This window comes from Rhinichthys klamathensis, unplaced genomic scaffold (assembly GCF_029890125.1).
Source record: "Rhinichthys klamathensis goyatoka isolate OS25496 unplaced genomic scaffold, OSU_Roscu_1.1 h1tg000064l_1, whole genome shotgun sequence".
Lineage (NCBI taxonomy): Eukaryota > Metazoa > Chordata > Actinopteri > Cypriniformes > Leuciscidae > Rhinichthys > Rhinichthys klamathensis.
The window spans coordinates 5,167,501-5,179,725 of NW_026606607.1; the positions used below are offsets into that span (position 1 = coordinate 5,167,501).

The 12,225-nt window shown below is 40.4% G+C and overlaps 2 protein-coding genes across 2 annotated transcripts; one reads left to right on the forward strand and one right to left on the reverse strand.

Moving 5' to 3' along the window:
• Positions 1-1,120: 1,120 nt before the first annotated feature.
• fzd8a (frizzled class receptor 8a) lies at positions 1,121-4,086 on the forward strand. Its single transcript, XM_056249931.1, has one exon. It carries the CDS (start codon positions 1,468-1,470, stop codon positions 3,205-3,207), a length of 1,740 nt encoding a protein of 579 aa, XP_056105906.1. The 5' UTR covers positions 1,121-1,467; the 3' UTR covers positions 3,208-4,086.
• A 3,428-nt stretch (positions 4,087-7,514) lies between these two features.
• Positions 7,515-11,077, reverse strand: gjd4 (gap junction protein delta 4). The gene is made up of 2 exons (XM_056249932.1): positions 10,532-11,077; positions 7,515-9,543 (listed from the first exon to the last, which is right to left on the reverse strand). Exons 1-2 carry the CDS (start codon positions 10,593-10,595, stop codon positions 8,354-8,356), a joined length of 1,254 nt encoding a protein of 417 aa, XP_056105907.1. The 5' UTR covers positions 10,596-11,077; the 3' UTR covers positions 7,515-8,353.
• Between the last annotated feature and the right edge of the window lie 1,148 nt (positions 11,078-12,225).

The window sequence follows — 12,225 nt, forward strand, 5'->3', positions numbered from 1 at the left end:
AACCCCCCACCAGGCCCTATCATTCACAAATTAACCCTGATACATTAGGGGGCCCAATGAGACGGACTGTTGCTGTATTTTATATATTTCTTTCTATGCAGAGTTCCGTAAATTAATAGGCTGAAATAATGAGTAAAAGTTTCCTGATGAAACTGGACCCAAAGCCACAAATTCAAACAGTTGAATTTTAAAAAGAAATTGAGTAGTTACCAATCAGTGTGGCATGTTATAACCTATCTAAAACTATTTTGAACATCATTTTATAAGTCAGATATAAATATTATGCTGTAATCCTAAAACATAATTTGTCACACCACAGTTATTTTTAAGTGAAATGCAAAAACCTAAATAAAAAAAAAGATTATCAGTTGATTTGACAAAAGAAAAAATGTTGTGATAAGTCATGACAATATTTTCTTACTGTATATAAATATATATATTCATACACAAATATTTTCAGAATTTGTTATCACATTTTTTTTTCTTTTGTCAAATCAATTAGATAATTGATGTGGTTCAGATGTCATTGTATTAACTTTTTATTTTATTTCAATGGACTTAAAATTAAGGCAACCAGGTTACTTACTTTAAGTGAAACTAACAATATTTTTCCTGTGTGTGTATATATATATATATATACAGTATATATATTTATTTTAAATCTCAATGTTTTGGAAAGCATTCATTTTCTATGCATCTATATGTTATTAAACAAAAACAAAATCAAGAGTAAAAACAATAAATAACAATAATAATTGAATAATAGCCTAATATCATTCTGAAATTATCCAATTTTACCACAACAAAGGACATCTAAAACACGTTATAATAGGCTACACAAGGCTAGTAAACAAACAAAGACATCATATAACATAAAACCATAGATTAGAGATTCAATAAAAACAATAACTTCCAATACAAATGTTAATTTGATTTAGGTGTGATCTGCGCCTCCTTTAATCATAAACTTGTATCTGGTCTTTCAAAAGCAGCGTTCTGCAATTGTACACCTTGAGCAAACGTGATTGACAGGTCTGGGCAGCCCGCCCCCTCTGCTCTGTGATTGGTGATAGTCGCGATGGGGGCGTGTCTATCCGGCTGTCTTTTATACTCAGCGCGTCCTGCTCGACAGCACTGATATGTATGAGAAAGGCTCTCGTGAACACCACGAATGAAGGAAACGCGTTTACACCGGGAGTTTTCTTGTTAACAGAGAAGTTTTGAACATCGAAACGCGGCTTTATTTTTTAATTGTTTTTAACAAATCGTCTGAGCAGGAATAAGGAGAGGAAATCCGAAACGCTTGCATTTATTCCCTCAGCCATTTTGCCCGCGGCTATTTATTCTCGGTATGCAACCTAACCGCAACTCCGTGCCAAACAAGTGAAGCGGAGATGGGTCTGCTCTGCAACATCTGAACTCAACTATTTCCAGCGCCGCGTTGCTTGTGTTGACAGGGGGGAAAGGATGGAGTGCTACCTGTTGGGGATTTACCTGTTCCTCGCGCTTGCCCTGCTGCCCCGGTCGAGCGGCACCACGGCCAAGGAGATCACCTGTCAGGAGATAGCCGTTCCTCTGTGCAAGGGCATCGGCTACAACTACACCTACATGCCCAACCAGTTCAACCACGACACGCAGGATGAAGCCGGCTTGGAGGTGCACCAGTTCTGGCCTCTGGTGGAGATCCAGTGCTCCCCGGATCTCAAGTTCTTCCTGTGCAGCATGTACACCCCCATATGCCTGGAGGACTATAAGAAACCCCTGCCGCCGTGCCGGAGCGTCTGCGAGCGAGCGAAGGCTGGCTGCGCCCCGCTCATGCGGCAGTACGGCTTCCCCTGGCCGGATCGGATGAGGTGCGATTCGCTGCCGGTGCAGGGCGCGCCAGACACGCTGTGCATGGACTACAACCGAACCGACTCCACCACAGTGTCGCCGGTGCTGTCCAAACCCACCAACTACCCAAGCAAAGCCTTTAACCCACACAAAAAGAAAAGCGGGCGCGCTGGCGTCGGACCCAAAGCGACGAAACCCTGCGAGCCGGGCTGCCAGTGTCGCGCGCCGATGGTGGCGGTGAACAGCGACCGACACCCGCTGTATAACCGCGTCAAGACGGGTCAGATCCCCAACTGCGCCATGCCCTGCCACAACCCGTATTTCACCCAGGACGAGCGGACTTTCACGGCCTTCTGGATCGGACTTTGGTCGGTGTTATGCTTCATATCCACCTTCGCCACCGTCGCTACCTTTCTAATCGACATGGAGCGGTTTAAATACCCCGAGCGCCCGATTATTTTCCTTTCGGCATGTTACATGTTTGTGTCGATCGGTTACATTGTGCGGTTGATCGCCGGGCACGAAAAAGTGGCCTGTAACCGGGAGTATGACGTGGAGCACATTCACTACGAAACCACCGGCCCCGCGCTGTGCACCGTTGTGTTTTTGCTGATTTATTTCTTCGGGATGGCCAGCTCGATATGGTGGGTCATCCTCTCGCTCACCTGGTTTCTCGCAGCGGGCATGAAGTGGGGCAACGAGGCCATCGCGGGGTACTCTCAGTACTTCCACCTGGCCGCTTGGCTCATCCCGTCCATGAAGTCCATCGCCGTGCTCGCGCTGAGCTCGGTGGACGGCGACCCGGTTGCAGGGATCTGCTATGTGGGCAACCAGAACTTGGACAACCTGCGGGGCTTCGTGTTGGCGCCGCTAGTGATCTACCTGTTCATCGGCACCATGTTCCTTTTGGCTGGATTTGTGTCGCTCTTTAGAATCAGAAGTGTCATTAAGCAAGGTGGCACTAAAACTGACAAACTGGAGAAGCTGATGATCCGAATCGGGATCTTCACGGTGCTCTACACGGTTCCCGCCACCATCATCGTGGCGTGTTACTTCTACGAGCAGCATAACAGACAGAGTTGGGAGATCACACACAACTGCTCGTGTTTATTAGAGCAGGAGATAAAGAGGCCGGACTATGCCGTCTTCATGCTCAAATACTTTATGTGCCTTCTGGTGGGCATCACCTCTGGAGTTTGGACCTGGTCCGGGAAGACCCTGGAGTCCTGGAGGAGTTTCTGCACGCGCTGCTGCTGGGGCAGCAAGGGCTCCGGTGGCTCCATGTATAGTGACGTCAGCACGGGATTAACGTGGAGGTCCGGTACCGCCAGCTCAGTGTCGTGCCCCAAACAGATGCCTTTGTCCCAGGTCTGAAACAAGAAAACCCTATTAATTGTTTGGGGGGTCTCTTAGCCTTTCAGTCATTTGCATACAAATGAACTTGTTGATGGTTTCTATTAGCTGAAGAACCGGTTGAAACAATGCAGAAACAATAGCGTTTCGCTAATTCCATTCTATTGATATGGACATGACATGCAATCAGTCATTCTTAAGGAGAATTTGGGCATTATTGTTCCTAGTGGAGTAACACACGTCCCCAACTTGCAGCATTTGTCTCCTTTACACTCTTTTTTTTTTTCAAGATTTACGCATTTCAATTAATAGTAAAATTCCATCCAATTGAAATATTCCTTACATGCTATTCACATTGTGAAGTAAGAATTAGTAAAAACTAGAGTTTAATAAAACATTTATACTAAAGTATAATTCTTAATGGGACATTTAGGCTAGTTTATGTGATATTCACAAATAAAATATGCTAAGCTCAAATTTTTTTACTCATTTAAAATTCTTCATAATATGAATAATATGTAAGGACTGTTCAATTCGATGGGATCTTACTAAGAATTGAAATGAAAATCTTGAAAAAAAGGCTTAATATTTTTTTGGAGTGTACTTTTACACGTTGTTGTAAGACAAGTTTTGAATTGTCTGAACAATCAAAGATGGTTTAAATAAGCCTTAATGTCTTAGTGCCCAATTGTTATTGTTGTTATTGTTATTATATACGGGTTTTTTTTTTTTTTTTTTTTTTTAAGAAAATGCGAAATGTATTTATACAAACTTGTAAATGGTGTATAAAAGAAGATTTATAAATTTATTGTACATTTGTATATAGTGTAGATGCCACATGAAAAGCAAATATGACTTTTATTTTGACAATAAAAACTTTGAGGAATCTGTGTTTCTGGAGTAATGAGTGCTCCGCATCTCTGCTTGCTCTTTGTGGTCATTCCCATTGAAGATGCTTTTGTGGAGAAACTCTTTTAGCTATATCTGAGGCCTAATTAGAGACAAGGGCCCTGTGCTGGAGAATCTCCGTAATTGTTGAACCCTTGCTACTTAATTTACTAAAAGAGGGCCGGGGACCGGGGGTTTAAATGCAGGAAACCGGGCCTTTTCATCTGGGGAAACTTTGATCTTTCTTTTAAAGTCTAGAATAAAGGTGCCATGTAGATAGAACCTTTAGACTGATGCGCCAAGATTTTTCATGTCTAATTTGAGACCGTTGTCCTTTGATCGACGTTATAGAAATGATTTGAAGCTCGGGGCCCCAGCCATGTTTTGTTAGAGAGAACCTGTGACGGTTTAATTTTATTTAACACTATCAAAACGTCCTTTTTGAACTTCAGCTGTGGTATTAATGGTAGTTAGACTCACAGGGACGGTGAATGGAAACCTACAGGTGGTCCCTTGCGTAATCCACGGCCCCTTTTTGTGGAGTGGAGTTTCTTAGACAAAGAATGACACAGAAAGTGTTGTAAAATGAAATGGTTTGTTTTGAGTCCTTTTTATATAATGTAACTTGGAATGTTTTATTTCTCTGTATTTTTAGCGAAATGTAAAAGGGTTGGTAACCAGTTTAATCAACTTCTCTAACTCGTTTCATACTCAGCCTAGCTCCAAGGCAATAGTGCTTATGCTAAATCATTTACTTAATTAGACTCTAATGCAACGATCTATGATCTAAAATCCTATGGCCTTTATGAAAGTCAGTAAATAGTGAGGAGTGTTTAGTTCAGACATGTCATAATGGTCTGGTTTCACAGACAGGGCTTAGATTAAGCCAGGATTAGGCCTTAGTTCAATTAGGATATTTAAGAAGCTTTTATAAACATGTTTTAGAAAAACCACATTACTGGTGTGCATCTTGAGGCAAACCGATGGCACTGACATGTTTTAAGATCTATATGTTTTCAGAACAGCTCAAACATGCAATTCAGTCTGGGACTAGTTTAAACCTTGTCTGTGAAACCAGGGGTTAGTGTTGCAAGATCCTTTCCCATTTCTGTTCGCACTTTGTTTAAAAACTTGATTATTTCCATCTTTACCTTTACACAAACAGAACAAACATTTTGTTGCATTCATGAAACTTCAAAAAGAGAAGGTAAGAAATTATGGAAACCGGTGTAAGGTTGTCGTTCATAAAAAACAAGACATGGTTAGAAAGCAAAGTACAATATTTGAAAAACAATCTGAGTGCGTTCCTGTAAATCTTCTGACAACATTAACGACTTATTTTGATGTACTGTGTCTCCACCTAGCGGCCAATGTGAAGAATCACCCAAAAATGAAAATTGTCATCATTTACGCACAAAGTTGTTCCAAACCTGTATGAATGTCTTTCTTCTGCTGAAAGAAGAACATTTTGAAGAATGTTGGTAACCAGATATGCGCTGCGGGTCCCCATTGACTTATGTAGCATTTTCTTTGTCTGCTATAGAAGTCGACGAGGACCAGCAACTGTTTAATTACCAACATTCTTTAAAATTTATTATTTTTTCTTCAGCAGAAGACATAAATGTATAGAGGTTTGGAACAACTTTATGGTGAGAAAATGATGACAACATTTTCATTTTTGGGTGATCGAACTACCCCTTTAAGTTGCAATTTGTATCGTCTTAAATTAAGTAGTGTAACTACACATTATCAGAAGATTTCTTAAGTTACACGTAGCAGTTAGTTCGAGGCTGTAAGTGCTAAAGATATGTACAATTCTACACATCCGAGAGCAATACGGAACATTACGTGCATTGCGTGTGTGTTCTGTGTGAAAACCGTGGAAATGTTTAAGCGTTAACTTTTACAGATAAATGAATGAATCAAATCTTCTGATCATATTTCAATGTAAATGTGTCGCTGACAGAACATAAAAAGTTAGCTATGGGAAAGTGTTGAAAAGTTATATTAAAGAAGGCCTATGCCTAATATTCTGTCCTCACGAGCATTATTTAGCCTAGGCTACTTTTAATTATTGTGGCGAGTTTATCAATATAGTAAAACCATGAGACTACAACCATTTGTAGTAGAATGTGTTAACAGTTCGCTTTACAGACAGAATAAAACCATTGAGAGGCAAATCTTGCCTACGAGAAAGCGTTGGCGCTCAGAAAGTCAAACCCTCAGAAGTTCAATCTCAGGCCGCTTTTACCAAATTGGTGACATTTTAAACCAAATATAACATCTTTAAAATGTTAATGCAAAGATTGTTATGTGACATGCAAATACAATTTCGACCCATATAATTGACTAATTCTATTAAATCAATCAATAAAAGTAAAACGGTCAACGATTTTTCGGAAACGACCGTGATTTGTCTTTACTCTATAGCGCTGAGAAAAGAAACAGATAACACGCGACGACACCGTCGCGCTGCCACAGCAGATGTCTGAATTTATACCTGAATAATGTGTCTTCAAATCTTTAATAGAGATTTAATTGATAATCCTCAGGGAAAAGTTAAAACAATAAAAGTATTATTTAACACAGCCGTACCTGACCGTACCTGCAGTAAAGACAACTTCCGGGGCGCTAGATAACGCCCATTTTAGATCCTGGCTGCTTTCAATTCTAGTTAAACCTTTTAAAAAAAGAATTGAAGCCAATGGAGTGCATTACCAACTCCTGCCAGCAGAGGGCAGTAAGTCTCAGTGAGAGCAGTAACAGTGGAAGCTCCACACATGGGTGACAGTCAAGTTCTTTGGTTTCAAACCAATTTAGGACAAGATTTCACCTTTAATGTCATATCAAGAACAAACTCCAAAAACAACCTTCCTTTTTCTCTCTTTGAAAAAAAAAAAACCAACACGTTGTGCAATACAATGCATGAATGCGGTGACAATATCATAACAGCCATTAGAGGGCAATTCTCACACATCATATTTAAAAAATGCCAAGAATTGGCAAATTGCAACAACCACAACAACAAAAGTTTTCAAAAAGCCTCAAGGATGTGAGTTTACATCACATAATTGTCGTAGTCCTAAACACATTTAGCTTCCCCTGTTGATAATGTAATGCAATAAATTGCTGTAAAAGGTAAATTATATTTTATAATGTTACAGTATAGTTTTCAAAAAGCCTCAAGGATGTGAGTTTACATGCTGGACATATCACATAATTGTTGTAGTCCTTATAAACACATTTAGCTTCCCCTGTTGAAGGTAAATAATATGTTCTAATGTTACAGTATAGTTTTAGCTTGTTACAATAGGCCCATGGATACATGCAAGCAGTTCATTTATACATTTGATTTATTCCCTGAGTCTACTTTATTCCCTGAGTGTACTTTTGAAGCTGTCCATAATGCCTAGCTAGCAGCATCAGTGGTGTATAAGGAAACATAAATAGACAGGTCTCTGGTGTGTTTAATAAGACACATGACTAACATTGTGAGGACAGAAGGACTGCGGTCTAGGTGACTGTCCAAAGCTAACACGTCCAATCGTTTGCATGTTGCGGCTAGCTTCTGAGAGTCTGAAATGCGTGCATTGTCTTGCTCTCGTGTTACACCAGATTATGGAGCTCTATTTTAAATGTTTGTTCTAAAGCTCCAAACCAAAGTCCACCGGGTCCTTGAAATAGTTTTACAAGCTACCTCCTTAAATACAAAAGCAGTCTGGGCAGTAATTGCTTTCTGATGGGGTGCTGTTGATTGAGACTTGACAGTCCCTGAGATTTTGCAGGCTAGAGGATTTTGGAGGCCCTTTAAAGCAGGTAGCACCTTCGTACCCTCAGGGTTGTTCTTTTTTGGTGGCCACCCCAGTTGAAGCAGAAAGTATGTCAGTCTTAGCTTTTCATCCTCACAGATCTTGGGTGGTTGCAACCGGCCTGTTTTTAGAATGGCCTTAGCTGTCCCCTGATTGTAGCAGGGTCAAGGCAGGTCAAGGCTCGTCTGGTTGGTGAAAGAAAGAGCTAACACAAACATAAGAGAGGCAGGTGGATGCGGATAGACGTAGTTGATCCAATGGTTGGCATGTATCCATGACGTTGACATCTTCTAATAATACCTCACATTTCACCGTGCTTCTACAAGCAATTTATTCCAGTCAAGTTCCAAACAACTTTTCTTTGCAACTTACGTGCGTTTGAAATGCCACTTCAGAACTTACAATGTATGAGAATACACGCTAAAAATGCCAGAAGCCAAATTCATATGGATAGTCTTCTGGAGTAACAGTCAAACCCACTCTGACCTCTTCTCTTGGCCATCTCCACTGCAAGTCGGTATGTCTTCACCAGTAGTCATTTCTACCAGAGTATATTGCCCTACTCTTCTGGTACACACCGCGGTTGCTCCCGAGACATCAATTGCACCTTGAGCAGCTAGTTTGTCCCTTCGTGGAGGGGGCGGAGGTTTGAGACGACTGTGTTTGCTAACTCGGATGGTTTTAGGACTTCCCAAAGGCTCAGTGGGGTACAGTGCCACTTCACTGCCCTCTCTTACCATCCCCTCTTCTTGGGTGGGTTGGTAGCTGCTGCTATCATCATTGTTGTTGGAACCAGGCATTCCAGAAATTGTAGACATTCCTCCAAGAGGTAAGGGTGGTGGAGGGTCGTCCTCCAAAAGCACAGAAGCAGCTTCATCGCCACTCGAGTTTCTGGTCCCTCTTTTGCGGAACCCTCCCGGTCCCTTCATGTCTTGAGTTGGCGGGATGCTGACATCCACACCTTGATTCCCATTCCCTGACAAGTAGTACTGCTCCTCTGCGTACATCTTCTCCACCAGCATCTTTCTTTTGCTTTTTTGCCTCAAGGAGCGCTTGATGGCACAGATAAAGTCGCACATGTTTAGCAGCAAGGACAAAGCAGCTGCCCCCAACATGAAGTTCAGCAGGATGGTTTTCTCAGTGGGTCTAGAGATGTAGCAGTCCACTGTGGTTGTGCAGGGTGTCTGCTGACACATGAAGCGTCTGGGGATGTGGAAGCCAAACAAGTAATAATGGGCAGCTCCAAATCCAGCTTCTACAAGTATCCGAAGCAACAGATGCAAGATGTAGGCTCCTGTGAAGTACTGCACTCGCCCCTTCTCAGCCTTCACAACGGTCTTGCAAAGAGATGCTTTCCCGAACGATTCTTGATAGTCTGCTTTTATGGACTCAGAAGGTCCGCTATCAGCAGCTATGCCAGAACTCACTTTGTGGATCACATAGATGACAAACATCATGTAGGGAAGGCACAGGGTGGTGAGCTGCACCAGCCAGAATCGGAAAAGGGAAAGAGGGGCAAATATGTCATAGCACACATTGGCACAACCAGGCTGAATGGTGTTACACACAAATCGCTCCTGCTCATCCTGGTAGAGGGGATAACCAGCAAACAGCAAAACAGGGATCCTTAGGAATACCACCAGGATGAGCCATGTTTTCCCTAAGGAAAGAAAGAGAGCAGATCTTAACCTAGTTGAAACAGATCTTATTATGAAATAAACTATAATGTTTATTTTTAAATTGGTCTGGAAATTGACTTAATGTTGTTTAACTGTCAATATATAAGATATGCCTCAATAGTTTTAGAGTATATGTAGCAGAACACTGGCATGATCATATCAATTTTGTGCTTGATATTCAGCGGATATTGTTTTTGATGTTATGGCTTTGCCTAAATACTTTTTACAATATTACATCTACGTTAAAGCGATTTCGTCACTTTACAGAAATTTTAGAGAAGATTTATACAAGTAAATCATCTTGGGTTGCACTTTATTTTACAGTACGCGCACTTACAGTACTGGTAATATAAGGTAACTACATGGGTTAAAGTTAGGTTTACGGGTAGTTTCAGGGTCAGTTGCTAGTTATTACCCAGGTATAACTATAATAACTACATCGTATGTACATGGAGAAGAGGATTGTAAAATAAAGTGTTGCTTCATCTTTATTTTGCATTATGCATAACCTGTCAAAACTCTGTAAATACTAAACAATGATACAATGGCCCCAAAAAGTATTTGGGCAGTTCAGAATGCATAAATATAATTCCATGAGATACAAAATAAATTCATTAATAAATAAACAAACTGCCAACAAATTAGCTGTTAAATGAAGGAACTGGTGTCAAGGTGATTCTCAGTGGATGAAGTCAGGTGTAGTTTATCACATTTATTACCAACATCCACTAATGTTTGACAACCAGCAAGTGTCCAAATACTTATCTTCAAACATATATCTATTGTTTTATCAATTTAAAATCGAACAAACTTTTGTGCATGTAAAAAATGTGCTATCTTTAAAATGAATGGTGGTTCTTGAAATCAAATGCAATAACATTCAGACATCGATGGTGTGGTTTAAATGAACGAATACTTTCTGGAGCTTCTGTATAAATGCGTTTTAAAATAGTAAAAGTGTACACATACCTGTGAGGGTGATGTTGTGGTTCAGTGTTATGAATATCATGCCTGATGCAGCCAGTTTAGCCATGCAAGCAGATGTATGCCTCCAAACCACAGAGTATACCACAGAATATCTCGCTGGTCAAAGAACAGCCCACTTGATTCCACACAAGAAAAAGAGTTTTACAGACTGTATTAAACTCAGTCCAAGCAGGCATTAAAAATAAACCCCATTTACAAGCACTCAAAATCCTGTTCAGGTACTTTTATACCAGGTCCGGTGTAATCCGCAACGGCAAGACTCACGAGTGACCACCAACTTGGCTTCCTATACCTCTTCCTCCGTCCTGAGAACAACTGTTCTCAGACAACAGAAGACGAGAGATGTGAGCTCCATTGTGGGGCTATTCTTACCCACCAAAGGCATGTCGGCACGCAGGCCTTGCTGTGATATTTGGGCTCTTGTTCGTCCTTACAGGAGAATAACTAACTGCATCAGGCATCAAATAACCCGTATTAAATCCTCATGTACGATGGAAAGTATTTCAATGCCGGTTCATAGAGGGTCTTGAGTGGCATAATCCTTAGGAAAGACTTTTTGGTGTTGACATGAGTTTTATTTTGGTGCATTTGTTTGATATTAAGATAAAGGCATTTACATAACTGTAAGTGTTTTGTTGGGTGTTGAGATCACGCAGCAAATTGAATGGTTTCCCTTTATTTTGATGTTCCCTTTAACACATTCTGTTGACTATATGTAACGCTGAACCTACAGGTCTACTAACTCTCATTAGAGTGTTAATTGAGTATTGGTAGACTGTTAGGGTTAGTGTTAGAATAAGTTGACATGCATGTAGTTGCAAAGTTACTTTGTCGACAGAATGTTCAAAAGAGACCATCAAAATAAAGTGTTACCAATTTAATTTTAAAAGTTTTAATCTGAAAGCTATGAGGTCCTTTTTGGTTGGCTTCTGTTAGCGATGCGCTAGGTTGTTATTATACGTTATTAAAAAGAAGCCCCTCTTTAGCTCTGTCCTTGAGGTGTTTGACATGACTGGATGCCTTAGGATCATAGTAGATCAAGATGGAATCTCTAGAAGCTTTTAGACCTCTCTAAATGACCTCTGAATAAGGAACATCTAGACAGAGCTTTTGCTTTAGAACTTGTGTTCTAATGAATGGAGACTTATAGATACACAAATTATATATTGGCAGCTGCTAGTGAACACTTAGTGTAAAACATGTTTTGGAGGCATTGAGGGAAGTTGTAGTGGACCCAAGTCTGTAAGTTTATATATAATGTTATTCATTGACAAGTTTATTAAAGGCTGTTTTGCATCGTACTTTCTTGGGTTCTGCTTAAATATTATTATTAATCTGTCTTGGGGAATCACGTGGGGAGATTATTTCTTTTTTTGGAATGTGAATAATTACACTAGGAGTACAGCAAATTGCATCCTGTTTGAAAAGTGGTAGGCGAACAACAGTTTAATGTTATGCCTGCATGGAAAATACAATGCAAATCATTCAGCATTTGCAAGTCTAACCAAATTTGTTCTTTTCAACACACGAATACATTTTCCACATTTGTGGTGATTGACAATTCAGAACAGATGACTGTTAATACAGCCTTAAATATTTCAATAATTTCTTCTTTCTGGCCTCTGTATCTCTGTTATTAGATTAGCTGGCCAGCTCTGAGATAAAGGTCCATTTTA